Source organism: Coniosporium apollinis (assembly GCF_000281105.1).
Source record: "Coniosporium apollinis CBS 100218 chromosome Unknown supercont1.46, whole genome shotgun sequence".
NCBI lineage: Eukaryota > Fungi > Ascomycota > Dothideomycetes > Coniosporium > Coniosporium apollinis.
In genome coordinates this window covers 63076-83011 of record NW_006913308.1, presented here as the reverse complement: position 1 = coordinate 83011, position 19936 = coordinate 63076, and the positions used below count along the sequence as shown (strand labels likewise).

General features: G+C 54.0%; 7 protein-coding genes across 7 annotated transcripts; 3 read left to right on the top strand and 4 right to left on the bottom strand.

The window, feature by feature from the left end:
- Positions 1 to 416: 416 nt before the first annotated feature.
- On the top strand, positions 417 to 2339 carry W97_07871 (uncharacterized protein; the record flags this gene model as incomplete). The annotated part of the gene is made up of 2 exons (XM_007785740.1): positions 417 to 915; positions 967 to 2339. 2 exons carry the CDS (start codon positions 417 to 419, stop codon positions 2337 to 2339), a joined length of 1872 nt encoding a protein of 623 aa, XP_007783930.1.
- A 126-nt stretch (positions 2340 to 2465) lies between these two features.
- Positions 2466 to 3674, bottom strand: W97_07870 (uncharacterized protein; the record flags this gene model as incomplete). The annotated part of the gene is made up of 1 exon (XM_007785739.1): positions 2466 to 3674. The coding sequence occupies one exon, from the start codon at positions 3672 to 3674 to the stop codon at positions 2466 to 2468; it is 1209 nt and encodes a 402-aa protein (XP_007783929.1).
- A 1538-nt stretch (positions 3675 to 5212) lies between these two features.
- Positions 5213 to 6254, bottom strand: W97_07869 (uncharacterized protein; the record flags this gene model as incomplete). Its single annotated transcript, XM_007785738.1, has 3 exons — positions 5213 to 5374; positions 5432 to 5555; positions 5770 to 6254. 3 exons carry the CDS (start codon positions 6252 to 6254, stop codon positions 5213 to 5215), a joined length of 771 nt encoding a protein of 256 aa, XP_007783928.1.
- A 1155-nt stretch (positions 6255 to 7409) lies between these two features.
- W97_07868 (mannose-1-phosphate guanylyltransferase) lies at positions 7410 to 8845 on the bottom strand (the record flags this gene model as incomplete). The annotated part of the gene is made up of 3 exons (XM_007785737.1): positions 7410 to 8609; positions 8666 to 8722; positions 8780 to 8845. 3 exons carry the CDS (start codon positions 8843 to 8845, stop codon positions 7410 to 7412), a joined length of 1323 nt encoding a protein of 440 aa, XP_007783927.1.
- Positions 8846 to 10284: 1439 nt separating this feature from the next.
- W97_07867 (uncharacterized protein) lies at positions 10285 to 13382 on the top strand (the record flags this gene model as incomplete). Its single annotated transcript, XM_007785736.1, has 10 exons — positions 10285 to 10417; positions 10480 to 10697; positions 10745 to 10761; positions 10814 to 10853; positions 10908 to 11240; positions 11295 to 11363; positions 11416 to 11578; positions 11667 to 11958; positions 12016 to 12494; positions 12544 to 13382. 10 exons carry the CDS (start codon positions 10285 to 10287, stop codon positions 13380 to 13382), a joined length of 2583 nt encoding a protein of 860 aa, XP_007783926.1.
- A 1708-nt stretch (positions 13383 to 15090) lies between these two features.
- On the bottom strand, positions 15091 to 17221 carry W97_07866 (uncharacterized protein; the record flags this gene model as incomplete). Its single annotated transcript, XM_007785735.1, has 5 exons — positions 15091 to 15256; positions 15305 to 15622; positions 15746 to 16212; positions 16264 to 16671; positions 16724 to 17221. 5 exons carry the CDS (start codon positions 17219 to 17221, stop codon positions 15091 to 15093), a joined length of 1857 nt encoding a protein of 618 aa, XP_007783925.1.
- A 1146-nt stretch (positions 17222 to 18367) lies between these two features.
- W97_07865 (uncharacterized protein) lies at positions 18368 to 19380 on the top strand (the record flags this gene model as incomplete). Its single annotated transcript, XM_007785734.1, has 3 exons — positions 18368 to 18421; positions 18478 to 19237; positions 19292 to 19380. 3 exons carry the CDS (start codon positions 18368 to 18370, stop codon positions 19378 to 19380), a joined length of 903 nt encoding a protein of 300 aa, XP_007783924.1.
- Positions 19381 to 19936: the final 556 nt, after the last annotated feature.

Genomic DNA, 19936 nt, shown 5'->3' with positions numbered 1-19936 from the left:
GATACTACGAAGACAAGAACGAAATGGTCTGGTTGTTCAGATGGCAACGACAGGTTCGAGAGTTGCGGCTGAAACCTCCCACGACGAGGCGCATGCGGATGGGATCCCCGCGTCGATCACCACGATGAAACATCTGCGCATTGCCCTATAGGGGTTTCACAATCCAATGAGACCATGGTTTGGAGTAGCTAGCGCTTACAGTCCTTTGGCTTACAAGGCCAGCGAGAGCCTCTATCCCAAAGTCGATGAGATGACGCTGCTCACTCAGCATCCGCTCCCCCGCGGGAAGGCCGATCAATTAGAAATCAGAATCATGGGATATAAAGCCAACTAGACCACTAGCTGAACCATTCAGTAGTATACAAGATAGACAGTTCCAGCAAGCAGCCAACTGCTCACAGTGATCACCACTCAAGATGGCCTTCTCAATGGCCCTCCCCTGGTCCCCAGGCGAAGAAACAATGCACCGCCTCCTCCGCGTGCCCGAGCAAGACAATCCCACCTCCTCGATGCTGACACCGCAAGCAGCTTTCATGCTCCAGCGCGCCCCGCTGCTTGCTATCGGCACGCTAGACGCTGAGCAGCGGCCCTGGACCACTATCTGGGGCGGCGACCCTGGCTTTTCCAGATCCCTAGGAGCGTCAATCATTGGCGTTAGGACTGCAGTGGATGGGCGGTACGATCCTGTTGTCGAGACGCTAGTTGGTGGGAATGGAGATGGGGAAGTTGTGAAGGAGACGGGGAGAGGGAGGATGGTGGGGGGGTTGGCTATTGACCTCACAACGAGGAAGAGGGTTAAGTTGTTTGGGAGGATGGTGGCGGGGGCATTGAGTAGAGTCGATGGGGAGGGTGATGGGGATGGAAAGGGAGGCCATGGGGAGATTCAGCTGGTTGTTAGGATCGAGCAGAGCTTAGGTCAGTTGTGCGGAGGCGATGTGTCATGTGAATGGAAGCTAATTGACGAAGGCAACTGTCCGAAATACTTGAACAAGAAAGAAATTCGCCCTGCAGAATCGTCATTAACGCCAGAACTCCTTGCTGATGGGCCGACGTTGTCCCCGGCAGCTATCGCCCTCCTAGCAAAAGCGGATTTGTTCTTCGTCTCCAGCTCCAACTCTGACTTCGACATGGACACCAACAACCGTGGAGGCCCGCCAGGGTTCGTCCGCGTTGTATCCAATGGGTCCGAAGCCGCTGAGCTCGTCTGGCCAGAGTACAGTGGCAATCGGCTCTATCAAACGCTCGGTAACCTCCAGATCACCCCAAAGGCGGGCCTCGTCTTCTCGGACTTTGAGACCGGCGATGTGCTGTACATGACTGGTACAACCAAGATCCTCGTCGGCAAAGAGGCGTCCGCCCTACTCCCACGCTCCAACCTGGCTGTAAAGCTTAAGATCACCGAAGCGCGCTTCGTCCGGCAGGGCCTACCGTTCCGCGGCACATTCGGCGAGCCATCGCCTTACAATCCTAACCTCCGGCTTCTAGTCAGCGAGGGCAACCTCAGAGCCAAAGCCTCGGACAGTCCATCGAACACCGCCAAGTTACTCAAACAGACTCCAATCACACCCACAATCTCCCGCTTCCGCTTCGCAATGACGAACCCAGTCCGCTACAAAGCCGGGCAGTGGGTAGCGCTAGACTTCTCAGAAGAGCTCGATCTCGGATACAGCCACATGCGCGACGACGACCCGAGGAGCCTAAACGATGACTTCGTGAGGACATTCACTGTTTCGTCGCCGCCTGCAGCGCCGGATGGTGTACCGCCGACGTCGGAAGATGGAATGCCGCCCGCTTACGACGGTATGCCGCATGACGAGTTCGAAATCACCATCCGGAAGGTCGGGCCTGTGACTGAGTTTCTGTTCCGGCAGAGTGACCGATCGGGGTTGGAGGTGCCTCTGAGGGATTTCGGCGGCGACTTTGCTATTGAGCAACCAGGAGAGGACGGAGAGGTTGGGTATGTGACTAGTGGAGTGGGCATTACGCCATTGCTTGCACAGATCCCGGCATTAGACTTGAGGCGGATGCAGCTTCTGTGGACGGTGCGGATGGAAGATCTCAAGCTTGTTGTAGACACGATCGAAAAGTATCCTAGGCTGGGGCCTTCGGCAAGGGTTTTTGTGACGGGTTCGAGAGCGGAGGATGAAAATGGCTGGCGGAGCATAGCCGAGTCCTTGAGGGGCGCCGGCGTGCGGCTGGAGCTACGGAGGCTCCTGAAAAGTGACCTGGATATACCGCAAGTGCAGACATGGTATGTTTGCGCCAGCAAAGCCCTGAGCTCAGTCATCTTTCGGTGGCTGGAAGACCGTCGAGTCGTGTATGAGAGTTTCGATTACTAGCCAGACGAAAACGACTACACAACGGCGAGGTTGTATCCTCTCTGATTGGCGCTGCTGGTAGTCTCTAGAGTAGCGTCGAACTATTGCAATCTCAACCGGTGCGTGCCCAAGCGGGAACAATGCCGCTCAGTCGTCGAAGAGGTTACTGATCCCGTCCAGAAAGATTTCTGCAGGGTCTACCACAAAGCCAACAGGTAAAAAATCTCTTATCCTGGTCCGAATGGCTTCTTCGTCTGGTTCGTGACCGAGACCGACTGCAAGCTCGTGACATTTCGATTCCTCTTTGCTGACGAGCCAACAGCAGCTGTCGAACCGATAACGCTCTGGTGGATCTTCCGGTAGGTCGTTACTGACAGCTTCCCACCAGGCCTGCCAGAACAGCGAGAACCGACCCGAGCACTCGCTTCTCAGGTCTTGATAGAGGCGCATGTAAGCCTCGAGTATGTCGTTAAGCTCCGCGTATTCGTCTAGGAGCTCTAGTCGCTCTTCTTCCGGCAGTCGATATCGCCTTGGTACACTGTAGGGGACTTCTACAGGATAAACCCTTTCCACTTTACAGCAGGTATGGACCATGCCCAGCCTCTCAAAAATTCTGACCCTGCAGGCGTCCAGATAAGCAGCCTCAACACAACCAAGTGTAGCGCTCTTGATGTAAAAATCCAGGTCGTGCGCCCTATGTCGAACGCAGCTCCGTCTCTTTATAACAATGCCCGCGGGCAAGCAACCGGCCACCGAGCAGTAGCAAGCACGGTCGTCAGGTATCCTAATCCCACACATTCTGCCCATTGTCGTGCGAATTCTCCGGAGGGCTTCTTGATGTTCGTTGCCGTAATATGGTAATCCCGCGTTGTTCAATCCAATAGCGGAAAGGTATGGCAAACTGAGGAAACCGGCTTTTTCAATCGCTCGTGTATCTGCTCCCTTGTCCAGATACCACTCAACTAAGTCCCAATCTCTCCGCCAGCAGGCCAAGACGAGAGGAGTGCACCCGGCCGCGTCTTCAACGTCGATGTCGCAAAAGTCGGCAGCGTAAAGCTTTTGAACTACCTCGAGTGTTAAATATTCAAGGTGAAAGACTGTCTTCTGGGCTCCGGGCCATATCTTTGCGGGAATGCTGACACCGCGCTTCTCCAATGCATCGGCTACAGATTTCGCATTTTCGTCCAGAAGACTAGAAGGTTCCTCCGAAGCATCCAGACCGAGAGCTTCTTGCTCTTCCAAGGAGAGTAGGCTCGATGCGAGCGCCAACAATTGCCGTCGATCCTGTGCTAGTCTCACAACAATAGTGTCGGACACATTTGCAGACCACCTCCTGATCCGCGTTCCTTCTAGCATAATACCACGTTCATCAGGACCGGACCAAGAAATTGGGAAAATCGGATAACCATGAGCAAGTAGCAATACCAGAGCGGACTCGTCGGCATATTCCAGGACATAACTCGCATCGAGGACCGAGAGATCCGCACCAGCTTCCAACAATATATGCAGACCAGTGGGCCAATCAAGAGCGAAGTACAAAGGGCATAACAGAGGAGCGCTGGCATGGTGGACAAGGAAACCAGCGTCTATGTCATGGCCACTTGCGATAGTCTGACGGAGTTCGGTCTCGGAACGTTTGGCAGCCGCCAGGCACACTTCACTGAGCATAACCTCTGTCCGTGTCAGTGTTGCCTTGCATTGGTAGCGACCTGTGACCAATTGCAACGTTGATAGAGGTAAATAGACTCACCATCGACTAGGCTGGGATCCGTAATACACGCGTCGACAAGCACCGCGCGGGTATTCCTTTTTGTATATGTTACCAGATCGCATCCGTAGGCGGTCAAATGTTTGGCTAAAGCTGAATTTCGCTTAGCAGCTCTCTCACGGTCTTCTCTGATAAGAGACCAGTCTTGAGGGCTGAACATTAGTGAGAGTGCTGATCCTTGCAGCCACCCTAGCTGTGAATCTGTCATGCTATAGCCACTGCAAGATCTGTGTTAGACTCGGAGAAATCTGAGGTTGTGTTGATAGATACCTCTCAATGGTAGCATTGAAATCGATTCCACAATCTCCCAAAAACGTAATGATCTTACGGTTCGCATCGATAAAATGATCCGAAGAATCAGGAATAGACGTGGAGAGCCGCATGAGGGCCTGTTGAAGGTCAAAAGAAATGAAATCGGAGACTTAGTGTGCTTTGAACGGGTAAAAACTAACGTGGAGTATGGTAGCGCCTTCTTGAGTTTGGTCACGTGCCGAGGCCTGCCCAGAGCTGAACAATCGATGTAAGTCATCGTGCAGCTTTCGGTAGATTTCGGTAGATTTCCCTGAGTTGAAGTATTGTGCTACTCTCGGAAGCCTGCTCGTAGGCGCAGTGCAGACTCGTGGGGTAGAGCCTTCTACAAAATCGAAGCACGTCGCTGCTATACAATCGAAGCACGTCGCTGCAAGCAGCCTCGATAGCGGCGAAAGCTGGTGATCTTGCACTGTCAACAACTCGTACGGCGCTCAAAACCGGCGCTATGGCAAAACCACCAGCGCCCAAATCCATCTTGAAAGCGACCCTGATACTTCTTGCTAAAACCGCCGAGACAGTAGTTCGAAAACCGAAAGTCCGTGGTGTTCCCGCTTGCCGACGCCAAGGACAATCAGGTTGATGTTGGTCACGTCTTTCATAGTATGCCGTCATCGACTGCCAACTCGTGGACGCACCGGAGCGAACGGGTCGGCAGGAGCAGAGAGGCGATCGTGGAAGCGGCCGTTTCCCTTGTAGATTCCAACCCATGAATTGGCTCGCATGAAAAGGCCGGATACTGGTGGCAAGGTCGTCGACAAGGCTGGGTTTCGTAACAACCCGCTGAGACATGCAGTCGACCTGATGTTTCGCCGGGTTAAGATTGGAGCAGCTCAGCGGACACGATATGTGGACTCACGATGCGACCACACTCTTCCCGTACCGCCTGAACGATGTCATCTCGATTCGACTGGTGGTATCGCGCGAGAGCCTGGATGCTAGACTCGGCCCTATAGACCGACCCTTGAATTGCCGTCAACTGTCGAAATTGTTGTTAGATGTCCAAACCCTGAAATACTGTCAAGGCAGAGTTTACTTTGTTCTGAGCTGTGACATCAGCATGCTCTGCACTCGATCTGAAGGCTGAGAGCTCTCCAGACATAGCGCCGATATTTTGGTTGATGGACCGGATTCCACCTTCGAACCCTCTGCCTGTAAGACTGGAACATGTTAGCGGCCTGGAATGGTGCATCGGAATATGTTTCCGGGAATCTTTGCTAGGTACGGGGTATGAATCATGCTCCAGCTATATCAAGGCAGTGAAAAACTGTTGACCTGCGGCTGACAGCCAGGGCTGTAATGCTACCACCGTAGTCACGTTGTACTCTAAGCTAGGTCGGAGCAATCGATCTCATCATGAGAAAAGGTACTCACATATGATCCTCAATCAGTACCAATCTCGCATAGTTACATCGTTCTTGCCATAGTTGAATGGTCGACTTCACTTCTTCGAGGCCTCTACATTGCTCGATGATCTCTTCCTCCTTCTTCTGGCTAATGATGATTCGCCATGCCTTTCGGAGTGCACTCTCCTGCACAGGAGGAAGAAGGGACTTCAGAAGGACCTCCAGTTCTATTGCTTGAGTTACTGCGTCCCTTAGAAGCGCTTTGGCTTCACTGATCTGACTCTGAGTAAGAACTCCGGCGAGCGTGGTGGCGAGGCCGTTACTTGGAGCTGTAATGTCGGTCTCAAGCGTGCGAAGCACTACCAGGACATGCTCTAGCTGTTGGATCTCCGCTTTGACTTTGGCCGGCACACGCTTCAAGCCTGAACAGAGTGAAGAGAAAGCAATGAGGACGCGGCCACCGACGTCGAGGAATTGCACGGCGGCAGCGGTAAGGGCGATGATTTCGGCCATAGTGTGAATTGTTCTTCTATGGCACTCTGCAGATAGCGCAGCACCTGACGTTCGTAGGACAGTTCCAGGTGCTATTGACAGTGAAAGAGGTCTTGAAGAACAGCTTGGAATCTCTTTCAGTGAAGAAAGGCTGGTAAAGACTCAAAGAGAAAGCTAGGGAAAATGGAGCACAACCTCGAGAAAGGCTGAGCCTCAAAGGACATGGCAGCGTTCTGCCTCGTCTCAGCCTTGCGGCAGGGGCGGTGCATGCAGCTGCAGCAGGCCGCCGGCTCCTGGTCATCTTACATACATCCTCGGCGAAAGCAGTTCGTATCCAATGGAGTGAACGTGACCCCCAAGCTTATTGACGCGTACTTATCCAGCGGGCGAGCCGTCCAGATCTGTCCGGGCAACGCGCCTCGCGCGCGTGCAGACCTGACGTTCCGTTGGGCAGTGTGCGGTAACACAGCAAACGTGATGTTGTAGGTACATGGCGCTAGTTCACAAAGGCGAGCCTTCGAATCTGAGGCGCGGCGGACGAGACGGGCCGGTCCCTTCGCGGTCAGCGAACGTCATCCATCGTGACCTGCCCTCTTGGGTATCATCGTCGGTCGGGAAGAGAGCCGCAGCACGAGCACTGGGTACCTTGTTCACGACGAGACGTTTGCCCGCCCGACGTAACATCTCGTCTAGGGACTGTTATATGAGGGAGACTCTCGTCAGCCGATCTCTCTACCGGTCAACCTCTGGTGCGTACGATTGAATATCGACCAAGGAGGAAAGGCCCCTCCCAGTGGAAGATCTCTCCACAACAAGATGTCTACAGTCAGCCTCAGAATCAACCATGTTTCCCTGCTCATCTGGACAGAATCATTTCATCGATCTGGATTGCATAGTGCTTCTGTACACTCTCCACACCAAACGTTCTTGGCAGCGGCTGACAAGATAATCTTCGGGATTAGAGCAATTTTCATGTTACATTGCTTTTGTCTAACAAACTCCTAATCGTGCATGATCTTGAGTAACGTTATCCACTCCTTCCCAACCAAAGGCAAGACCGCGATACCCATCCATGCCAGTTTTCGCTAAGAGGACTCCTGAGTTGCAAACCCTGCCCAGCATCACATGATGATCTCGTTGCAAACATCCTGTTTCGCAGTCAGTGTGGAACTCCAATCACTTAAAATCATCAAAACGTACCCTCTTCAACTCCTTATACGGCAAACACACACAATTCTGCACCCTCACCTCATCCGCAACCGCACACTCCTTGCTCAGAATCGTGATACTCTGCACCTTGACCCCGTTCTTAACAATACTCGTGTTATGGCTCGTCACCGGCGTCGGCGTGCCCTCCACCCGCGCCCACGCGCCAACCCTGCTGTTCCAGCCCACAATGGAGTACAGCACGCACGCATCGTGCTTGATTTCCGCGCCGTCGAGGACGATGGCCTCCTTGATGCGGACGCCAGCGCCAACGTGCGCGTTCGGGCCAACCGAGACATTAGGTCCGAGTTTGGCTGTCGGATCGACCTTAGCGGTCGGGTGGATAAACACGGGCGGGATGATGTTTGCAGATGGTGCAGCCAGCTCCTCTGACTGCGACTGAAACGCTTTCATGAGGTAGAGCGCGTTCGCCGGCACAGCGGAGCCAGCCGTCTTGATCTGGCGCCAGAAGTCCTTGGTCTCGAGGACGAAGAACTGGCGGCTGTCGGCGAGGTCGGAGAGGATGTCCTGCTCGAGGCGGATGACTTCGGTCTTCTCGCCGTCTTCGTCTTCCTGCGCTTCCATGTACGAGGACTCGAGGTTCTCGGAGGAGGGGTACGAGAAGAGGCGGGGCCGCTCGGTGCGTCGCTTCATGGCGGACTTGATTGAGGGGAAGATACATTCGGTCGAGAAGAGATAGACGCCGCAGTTGATGAGGTTGGAGATGTGGGATTCGGGCTTCTCGACGTAGTGCAGTACGCGCTTGGTGTGCGCGTCTGAGACGATGCAACCGAAGTTCGTCGCGGCCTCGTTGCTCACTCTTGTGCCCAATATCACTGCCTCCGCGTGCTTCTCCTCGAATAGCTTGAGCATCTCGTTGAGGGGGAAGGAGCAGCATACGTCGGCGTTAAGAACGAAGAAGCGGTCGAGTCGGCCTTTGAGGATGGCATCGCGGAAGTGGTAGAGGCCGCCTGCTGTGCCCAGCGCCTGATATTCTCGAAGGTAACGAATTGTGATGTCGGGGTAGGCCTTTGCGCAGTCTCTTATGAAGTCGCGGAAGACGGACTCGTCGTAGTAGCCCACGATGAAGACTTCCTTGATCTCGGGGACTTTGGTGATTGCGCGGAAGCAGTGTTCGATGATTGGGTGGCCTGCTACATCGAAGAGCGGCTGCGTTATGCTGTCAGCAAGGTGGGCTTGTTCTTGAAAGACTAGCGATGGCTGACCTTCGGTACGTCCAGGGAAAGAGGCCTGAACCGTGTCCCTCGAGAAGGGCCGCCAACCTGCCATTGTCAGTCTCGGTCCATCGAGCTACGGTTTGTGTAAAGCATGTGAAGTACCAGGATGACAGCTTTCGTGGTCTGGGATTGACCACCCTTGTTTCTGAAGGGAACTTGTAGACTCATGGTGTGATGTCAACTGGCGTGATTTATGTGGTTGTAGAGCGGTATCGTGAGTTGTGAGGTACTCGAGAATTGCTGCAAAGGGCTCAAGGAGCGTTCAAAGCGAACAGCTTGTCACAACATTTCGACAACATGCCACCAAGGCGGTGAGGGACCCCGGACGAGGCCATGCGGAGGAAAGGGCACCGAGCTCCTTAACACCTCCGACCTCAACATCAAGGTCACTTGTTCTCTACACTGTATCTGACTGTTACGATCATCGTCAGTCTCGCTATGGCGGAAGAGCGGCGCTCCCAAGACTCCCCAGTGCTTCCAGGAATGGTGTCCAAGGCTATCCCCCATGCATTACAGGAAGGTAACGGTCCTCACAATACCGCTTGCTGTGCATGGATGTGTTAACATACGCTCGCTGCTAAATTTGCTGACTTTGTTCGATATGATTTCTTACGGTCTTGCTCAGTGTTCTCCGCTTCGGAAGTACGCAGAAGAATTTCCTGCACCGTTTGGTGGGAGCCGAAGGCGATAGAGCATATTGAGATTCATCGCAAGCAAATAGTACAACATGAAGAGGCTCCCTACCGTTAGTGATTTTCGGAAACAAGGACTCGCGATTACAAGTGGAAACATCTTCGACAGAACGAGACATGGTGCTGCTGAAATTGGCTGTGATGGTAGGCGTAATATCACAGCATTCTGTAGCCGCTCGTCTGTCCCCTTCATGCACAACTTCTTTCACGCGGTGGGCTATCCGTTACACGACAGGGAGAAAAAGGCTTACAGCTCGGGGTATCCACTGAGCGTTGCCATCTTGCAACAGCCTCCATGTTCCTCCCTCACGCAATCACTTAGACGTGAGGTTAGTGCGCTGTAGACCTCTGTGGTCTGTATGTGTCTTGAACTTCTACCCCTTCGTCTCAGTTTAGGCAGGGTCTTTCCGTTCATTCGGCTGCCAGGCGTCGTTAAGAGATACAGACGACTACGGAAGGCTGCAAATACTCACTAGTATCCTACTTCAGAAGCTACACAACCCTTCACCATGTCGTGGAGAACTTCACTTCACTCTCCATCGCAGGAAATCTCCCAATTAAATGGGTGCTTTGGCCCATCATTCACTCGCTTCAGCCGTGGGGTACATAAGGTGACTGTGTCGCTCACCTCTCAACCACCTTCTTTCAACAAATCTCCTTCAAGGCTCCAAACTTCGTGTCCTGCTTTGATGCTTCCGCGTTGACCCCCTTCGCCACTCTTCGCCGTCTTGTCGCATCGCTTTCTTCTTCACATGCGCGCTTGTCTGCCTTCAGTCCGTGAACAGTTTTGTCGTCGAACTTGGTAGATCTAACTAAGGCTTTCTGCTACTTCAACCAACTCAATTGCCAGACGCCTTACGAATGGTTCGCTGCCACATCAAAGACGAATCAGAGGCCCAGCAAGACTCCGCCACCATGTCGCCGGCGTCCCGATCGTCGTCCGTTCACCACCTGATGCAATCACAAAGCTCAGGCACGACCATCCCAGACGTGGACATAGACATGGTCGACATCGCGCGCCAATCTGACCAGCGTCGCGCCAGCACCTGTACGTCACCGCCCTCTGACCGTTTCATCTCATCGTGCTTAGTAGGTTGACTGGAAGCGCAGCAAACTTTTCCCGGGACATGAACGTCCGCATGCGCGACACTCCGGCGGCGTCTTACATGAATTCTCAAAACGCCGGGGACGGCATTGAGATCCTAGGGAGTGGTGTGAAGGCACTGGTGCAAGCCATTGATAACCTAGTGGACCTTGGCATTCCTAGCCAAGACCTCCCGCTGCCACAAATTGTGGTGGTCGGAGACCAGTCTGCGGGCAAGAGCTCGGTAGGTTGACACTCCAATGCTGAGTACAACGCTAATACTCATCACAGCTCATCGAAGCGATCAGGTGCGTTGGACATCTGCTTCAACATAGTGTTTGGTCTAACAAGAGTTGCCAGCGAGATCAATGTCCCAAGGAGCAGTGGAACATGCACACGGGTATGATCTAAATACCTGTTTCCTGCGCACGCACTTGACTCACGTTCCTCTCAGTGCCCACTCCAGATCAGGATCAAGTCCAGCGATGATCCCGAAGCCACATGGATGTGCAAAGTCTCCTTGCATAAGCAGTACGACTTTTACGGAGACGTGCCATTTGAATCTTCTGCCGGGAAGGTACCCATGTATCCCTGGGTCAAGAAGGACTTCGCCACTGTCATCGACTTCAAGACTGTGCTTGACAAGCAGGAACTCGGGCCTGTCCTGGAGCAAGCTCAACTTGCTACACTCAATCCAGGTCAGATCCACACCCAGTATGTCAATGCGAGAGCCGATCATCACGCGCGCCGGCAAGTCGAGTTCTCGCCGAATGTCATTGTGCTCGAGGTGAGTAACGTTTCCGAAGAAGCACAACTGAGGTTTATGATCTGACTAATCCAGATCTCCGCACCGGGCCTCCCGAACCTGTCATTCATCGATCTTCCGGGTATTATCAACCAGACTGAGGACGTAAGTAAAGAGCGTTGCTTCCATACTAAGTCTCAGCTGATCGAGTGGCTAGGGCTCAATGCCATACTTGGTGAAACTGGTCAAGAACCTTTTCAAGGAATATGTTAGGCCTCAAGAGTCATTGGTGTTGTTGTCCTGTTCCATGGAGTCAGACATGGCCAACTCCAGCGCAGGAAAGTTGGTTCGTGGGATGGGCGCCGAGCACCGTTGCATAGGTATGTCATTGTTTAAGACTGCTTCCATACACAATGTGTCCGCCTGGTCAAGTCGTCGATGTTCACTTGCTGAAGATGCTATCAACAGGGGTGCTGACCAAGCCTGATCGAATGCCGCAAGGAGACTCTCTGGCGCTGTGGAGTGCGGTCTTGAGTGGTGACAAGTTTGGCGTGGGCCATGGTTATTACGTTACCAAGCAGCCCTCCCAGCTGGAGCTGAACCGCGCCATCAACCACTCCGAGGCGCGTGCTTCTGAGCGTTCCTTCTTTCAAACTCACGAGCCATGGGCAACGTCTTTTTCGGGGTTCCAAGATCGCTTTGGAACGCCCAAGCTTCAACAAGCATTGTCGAAAAAACTCACAGAGCAGATACGTGCCAGGTTAGTATCGACATCCGTCCGTTCTGGTGGCGATGGTCCGCTGATGCAATGTTACAGTCTGCCCGATATTCGGACCCAGGTTCAGAAGAAGATCGCGGAGATAGACAATGAGCTGAGGAACCTGCCAGAGCCGCCAACGATCAACGCCCAGTCCATCGTCATCAGCAAGCTTTCAAACTTCTCGAGCATCATGCAAAAGCTGGTCGAGGGTGCACAGCCATACCACGAGCTGCGACAGAGTTGGAGGCACCACTGCCAAATCTTCAGGGATGCCATCATCAGCCTCAGGCCCACCTTGATTCGCAAGACGGACGCGGAGACAGCCGCTGCTGCTCGCGCTCCGAGACCTCAACTGAAGTTCACGGGCACACCCACGAAACGTGAACATGGCGATGCCGTAATGATTGAGTCGGACTCAGATCGGGAGATGTCGGTGGCGCCAGAACCAACTCCATCAAAGCGGCCTCGGATGATGGTCAATGCTGAGCCTGCAGCTCCAAGAACCCCTCAGAAGCGCCGCCTCGTGAAAGCCAATGGTGAGTCTGAATGGATACAACCGTTGAATGTCCACTGATCGGTGTCTAGATCTAGCTACGCGCTTCAAACTTGAGGACATCCGCAAGATTCTGGACGACTTCTCCGCGTCAGACATCGGAGACGTAGACCCGAAAGCAGTCGATTACCTCATTCTGAAGACCTTGGAGCATTGGGACGCCCCAGTGAGAACCTTCCTTGACGACACCGAGAAGGTTCTTCGAGTTCACGTCCGCAAAGCACTGGACGAAGTCTTGCGCCAGTGGAAGACAACGGACCTCTACAAAGAATCATACCGCATCATCGATACATTCCTGACGACGCACATGCAAAGCCAACATGATGTGGCAGAGCGCGCTCTCGGTCTCGAGCGCTTCAAGCCCATCACCCTCAACATCGAGACACTGGAGCGCAACCGCGTTGAAGAGCTGGAGGTCTTCCAGGCCGCCCGTTACGAAGCCCGCGCAAATGCATGGATTGACGAGCAAGACGCTCGGACCGGCAAAGGCACGTCGCTACAAGACCGCCATCGCAAGATCGCTACCGACCAGGTGCGCAAAGAGGTCGGCGCCGACCCGTATCAGCGGGAGGTCGAGGTCATGGCGAAGGTCCGCGGATATTACAATGTTGCGTCCAATAGCTTCGTAGACCACATCTGCAAGTCCCTGCAGGTCGAGCTTTTCGATAGCTTCCGCACTGATATTCACGGTGGGCTCGTGGAGGGGCTGAGTGTTGTCGATGATGCGGACGCGCATGCGAACTGCGTTCGTCTGCTTGCGGAAGATCCCGCGCGCGAGCTTCATCGCCAAACACTGAAGAAGGAGAAAGAGAAGTTGATGGATGCGCAGAAGGTCATTGAATTCCTTGGACTTGAAGTATCGCCAGGTTGACGGCGTGAACGGCCTGTCGAATGGTATGGTATGAGACAATAGATCTGCTTGTTGGTGGGGTCACTTATTCAATACGTCGCGCTTGGGTGGACCCTTTGAACGTTGCATCTCGTATTGAACGTTCGTCGCTGATGGAGGTTGATGCATGCTGTTGGATGGATACTGGATATGCGCTATGCGGCGTACCTGAGCTCGTTGCTTGGACTTTTGAGAGCGGAAGTTGTCAGACATACTTAGCGTTCGCATATCTGCAGCCCGGTGCTCTAGTGTGAACGTTAATGCCATGCCTCTGCTCTCGTATATGCCCTCTTAAGAACGGTTCAGGGAATGTGAGATCACAGCCCGCAGATACCTTCCGAATGAGCCAGATACCATCTCCAAGCTCAGGAAGACCAGCGGATGATTCCCCCCCCCTCGCCTCCCCGACTTCCAAAAATCACAACAGACTAATCACGCACCGCGGACAGCATGAAGAACAAGTCCTCCGCGTCCCTCTCCTCCCAGCTCCCCACCCGGCCACGTGCAAAACACCAAAAACTAATTTTCCGAGCAACCCCTAATATCTTCAACCCGCGCCGGCTACAGGCGGCGGAGGTGTATCAACAGAATTAGTTTTTTTCTCAAGCCAACACCACAAAAACTCGTCTCCGAGAAACCCCCAACATCTTCAGCACAACCTCGTTATTGAACGCGGTCACACATACGACAAAGTGGATTTTTTTTGAACCCCAAACCACAGCCCACAAAAAACTCAATTGCTGAGAAACCCTCAATGTCCTCAACCTGCCCCCGTCTGTAGACGTGGACAGGTGTATTGACGAAGTGGGTTTTTTATGTTTTTTTTTGGGGTTTCCTAAGTGTCTTCCATGTGGCTGCCGTCGCCCTTTTTGCGAAACGACACCATTGTGATTCGAACTGGCGACTGTAGGGAGGAAGGGGGGAAGGGGTTGCGACCTGCACCAGATTAGCTGGGAGGGATAGGTGATTTGGATGATTGATATGCTGTCTGGTTCCTGGCAGCTGATGCTGGCGTGGGAAATGAGATGGGTTGATTGCTACGGGCTGGCGGTATGGTAATGTTGACGTCAGGGGTCACGGTGGAGAGGCGCGGACACAGGACGCGGTAACACTCTACGTCGACTTGCGAGGTTCAGACGGCACTCTGACGGACTCGAGGGTCACAGGGAAGGAAATATCTCGAAGAAGGTCACGAGTTGTGAAACAAGTTGATAGAATGACTTTTTGCTGCCGGGAAGAGGAGCTGTATCTCGAATGATCGTACATTGATCGTACTTAATGCCCAGACGTTTCAACGAGAGTGTATATACATACATACGCCGTTGTCAACTCCACAGACTCCGGCGAAGTGGATCGTTTCGTTCATGTCGTCAGTAATGACAGACGCTTCCCAGTTCCAGCAGAGAGACCACGTTTTTCGATACCTTTGCACCATTCCCTGAAGCATATCCAACTCCAGCCATGTCATAAATTCCACCGCGACCAACCAATCCCAAGGCCGTTCCGTGCTCCAACGCGGCTGCGCCTAAACTTAACCTTGCGTACCATGATGATCCTAGCGCCGGTCGTGATTGAGCTCGGAGGTGCCGCTGCAATGAATTCTCATGATTCGGAGCACCTCGTAGCTCTCGTGTGCAGAATCGTATCAGTAGCTTGCCGGTAAGCTTCAGATGATGGTTGGCTGTAGTCCTTAAGCATGCTGCTGCGGCGGCAGCCTACGAAGGGCAGCATCGACGTCCTTCTGGTCGATGACAACGCCACTTTCCGAGCAGCGAGCCTTAGAGCGGAGCTCGGAGCAGAGGTTGTCGATGTCGATGGAGCCGTCCTTGAAGTCCGGCCGTTTTGATAGTTTGTCCCTGAACCTTAGGTTAGCTGGGTGATTGTTGTGGGTCTGGTGATCGTACCAAATGCTGTGGCAAGACAGCAACTGCGAGGAATCATTCGCAGGCACCACGTCTTCATCGATGCCATCCTGAAGCTTTTCCATCTCTTCAATCGGGTTCGGCTTAAGCGGCGCTGGTGTCGGGAAGGTGAGCGGGCTGCCGAAATCCGCGTAGTTGAAGGTGTCGTCGAATAAGCCGCCTGTGAAGTCACCGTCTCCAACAATAGCCGCCTGGCTCTCGCGGTAGTCGCCAAAGAGCATAGGATCAAAGAGACCTCCGTTCTGGTTGGCGAACCAGTCGATACCGTTGACGTCAGCAGCTGGCGTCTTGACAGCGTTGCTGGCCGGCGTAGTGGTGTTGGTGTTTCCAGCTGCGGGAGCTGTTCCGGCGTTAGAGAGCGAGATCGCGCGAGGGATAGGATTGTCCCGAGTGCCGCAAGCCATGTTCAGCTGCTCGCAGAACTCCTTCTCACCTTCGGTCTTGGACTTGTCGCACCCGCAATCTTCCGCGCTGGTGACTGCACGGTCGGCGCTTGACTTCCTTAGGGACGCGTGACTTGGCTCTGGTGACGTACCGGTGGATTGGTTTTGCCCGTATTGCGAGACGGAAGATGCGGATGGCGACTCGGTGTTGGAAGCCGTTGAGCCGCCGTTGAACTGAAAGACACGGGAGCTGTCTGTGCTGCCACGGTTTCGCGGTACGTTCGCCGTTGCATTTGGGAAGCCGTACTCAATCGACTTGGTACCAAAGCCGTTCAGCAGTGAAGGACTAAAGAGACCATCAAGGCCGTCCGCGCTATTCATAGGCTCATCGATAAGGCCGAACGGCAGGATGTTCGTGCTGGGAGAGTTGTGAGATGAGCCATTCCTCTGAGGAGAACTAAACGAGGAGCTTGTCTTATTAGGAGAGCTCAATGATGACCCGTTGGGCTGGGTTCTCGGACTCATGCTTCGTCCATTCGAGTTGTTCCTGGGAAGAACGCTAGGAACAGCAGTTGGAGCCGACGACCGCTTTGACAGTGGCGGAGCATTGGTGTTTGCCATCGAATCGCTGCCGAACATATGTGTAGCGGGAAGACCACCGAACCGAGGAAACTCGAACTGGAAGCTGTTGGAGAGATTATTGTTGCCAGCTGCTATCTGAGACGAGAAGCTCCCGGCCAGCGGCGGTGAGCGTCCAAGATTCGAGGCGTTCAAGGAAAGCCGTTTCCTGTATTCGCGCAATTCCATTTGTAAACGTTCCACTTGCGCTCGTAGTACGCCGTTCTCTTGGTTGGCTTCACTTGATATTTTCTCAAGCTCCTGAACCTTCGTTTCCAGATCTTTCAGATGCTTCTCCTTCCGCTCGCGGAAGGCCCTTTGAGCCGCGCGGTTTTGCGCTTTCCGTTTCTATTACATGGGTGAGCATTGGGCTAGATTGGCGCACATATGACAAGCTTACTGTGGTTGGCTCGGAAGTCAGCGGTTTTCTGCCAGGCTTTTTGGCTTGCTTATCGTCCGGCTCTCTTCGCTTGCTCTCATTCTCATCATCGTCATCCTCATCGTCGGGGCTCTTCCGCTTCTCGTGGATCTCGCCGTCGTTGTCAACTTCTGGACCCGGACCTGCACCCGGGAGACTTCCGATCATCAAGTCGCCCGGGTCATTGTAAAAACCGAAGCTGCCATCGGCATCGAGGAAGTCTATGGACGGACTGTCGTCCATGTTGAACGTATCAAAGTCGGTCGCTGGTGTGACTTGTTGGGGTGAGGTAAAGTATGGCCGCGCTTGGGTGTTGCTTGCGGAATGCTTGACAGGCCGGCCGCTGTTGGAATAGGAGGCGGTGTTGCCGTTCGGGTTGTTTGATGACAGGGCTGCTAAGAGCAGGTCCTCCTGGTTGCGCGAAAGGTCGTGCAGGAAGGGCTGGTTGTATGGATTGTTATTGGCCGACGTACTCGCCATTCTGATCACCGGCTCGAGTCTGGCTATCTTGAGACGGAGGTGGATGATGAGGGGCTGAACACAATTGCGCGTCCGCGACTGCTTGCGACGTGTCGTGGGCCTGATACCGATGCTCTTGCGACGTCGATGCGAAGGGAGGCTGGACAACTCGTCAACCACAGTTCTACTAGCAAGGAGTCACGATTGACAGCGATGGCAGGCACAAAACGCGGACTCTGAGAACGACGTGAAGCCTGGGGAATCAATCCTGTGCATGCGCGGCAGCGCTGCCTGAGGCGGGAGAGAAGCGGCACTCAAGCGACGGTGGGGTAAACGGAGAAAGTCCACAACGATGACCTCAGCATGAGAATGTCTACCATACCTCAACAACCGTCAACGATACTCTGGGCCTCTGCTCGACGCTACACCGGCGACAGGTGTTCTTTAAGAAATTGCAGAGGAGATCTTGTTCACGAGCAGTCGAAGGGACGGAGAGTTCGTATGGACTAGCGGTGGAATAAGCCGCCGGTCAGGTGTTTCGATGCGCGGCGAGAGATAGCTGAGTAAAGGGCGCATCCAGAGCAGCGATGCCTGCTGTCGCGATGAGCGGGTTGCTATTGGCTGCTCGCGAAGCTAAGTTAGCTGAGGAGGATTTGGAACGTTGCTCGATTGCAAGAGGGATGACTGTGCGGAGGCTTCGGAATGGCTGTGGGGGATGGCGGCATGCAGTGATTCCTAAGCATATCGTAAAAGCGGCGTCCGTGCCTCAGAGGGGCAGTGGAGCGCTCGCTGCAGGTGAGACGGTTGACGGTTGACGGCCACACCGAAGCTCCAAGCAATCTAGCGAATCGGAGGGTGGCTGCTGCGGCTTCGACTGGCCTTCAAAACAGGCACCAGCCGGCCTTTCAAGGGACTCAAATCGGCCTTGGAAGGTCGTTGCAGGTGAAATGGAGCAACATCGTCACGTGACTTGGACGCGACTTTCAGCAACCGAAGAGGCGGCAAGCGCAACCACAACCTCACACGGCTTCACTTCGTCACCTTACTCTACACCACTGCCTTCAGCTCAACCCCGTGTCGCGCACCCAGTTAAGTAGACGCCAAATACTGCGCCGATAACGTCTGTGCCGCATAAGCTCCTCACAACGCGTTAACGCGCTGAACATCATGAGTAGCGAATTGGCAAGCTTGGAGGCGGAAGAGAAGGAGTTCAGTCGCCAGGTCAGCAGTCGCAGTCGTAGTGTTGCAGAAGCAAGCTAACGGACCGCCATCCGTAGCTCGAAGAAGTGGAGTTGGGACTCCAGGCAGATCCAGAGAGCGCCGATCTGCGAAATCTCAAGGCCGAACTCGAGCAGCTGTTGACCTTGCAGCGGGATACAATTGCAGAGCTGAGAGCGGCAGAGACAGAGAGACCGGGACCGAGGACGCAGAGACCTTCGACGCCGCCAGCCAAGGAGAAATGGTCCAAGGAGAACCATCCGGCTTACCAGGCCGGTTACCGCAAACCGACGGCCGCTCCACAGAGCCCGGTTGAGGAAGCGCAGGCGCCGACGAAGTACAAACCGAACGACATGGTGATGGCGAAGTGGAAGACCGGTGACAAAGGCTTCTACCCCGCCCGCATCACCTCAGTCACCGGCTCGGCGGCAGATCCAGTATACTACGTCACCTTCAAGGGCTACAACGACGTTGAGACGCTCAAGGGCTCGGAGATCAAGCCGATGTTGAACGAATCGAAGAAGCGCAAGGCTGACGGGACTGCAGTCGCGACAGCGCCGGCCGCCACAAGCGGAAACTCTAGCGTCATCTCTGCCGCCGCAAGTATCGACCCTGCGCTTGCAAGCCAAGCACGTAAGGAACCAAGCAAAGTCAGCGATGGACCGCCGAAACCTGCCAAGGTCCCGCGCAAAGTGAAGGCAAACAAGGAGTTAGAGGCCGGTAAGAGCAAATGGAACGATTTCCAAACAAAGGGCAAGCTGGGGAAAATGGCGAAGAAGGACAGCATGTTTCGGACGCCGGAAGGTGTTAATGCCAGAGGTGCGTTGCTACACGTCGTGCTCTCCCTATTTTACTTCGCTAACATGATTGCAGTGGGCTTCACAGGTTCTGGCCAAGCAATGCGAAAAGACCCTACTCGGAGTAGACACATCTACCAGGTCGACGACAATGAAGGCTATTGAGACAGAGACGAGAGACTCGGGACCAGGCCCTCGGACACCGACTCCGGACAGAGACTTTGACAGAGACTTCGACAGAGACCTTCGACAGAGCTTTCGGACTGTGATATTGGACAGAAGCCTCAGACGGGGACTTCGAGTGGAGACTTCTGATTGATGGAATTCCAACACAGGTTTGCGATGAGCGACGCATTTCAAACCGTGTCGCTCTTCTTTCTATCTGATTTCTCGGCGTGGGTGGATCTGGCGCTAATGGTTGGGCTTACGACATAGGCATCCCGTCACTATGGATCACGTGTCATGCTGGGTTGGGAGCGCGAACTCTTCGAGCGTGCAACGAGCTTTCTGTTTTCCTTTTCACCGTTCTCTGCGCTGCTTCGTCAAGGATACGCGATGCTAATCCATGGCCTAGGCGTACCACTAGTTAGCATGGAAGTCAGATAGGAATCCAAGCCACTACCGCTCTCAAACGTGGAGATTCTTGCGCTTCAACACGCCGCTTGGAGATCGCTTCGATCCGTTGCCCAAATTGTCACCTATGTCCTTCGAAAGCCTCGGA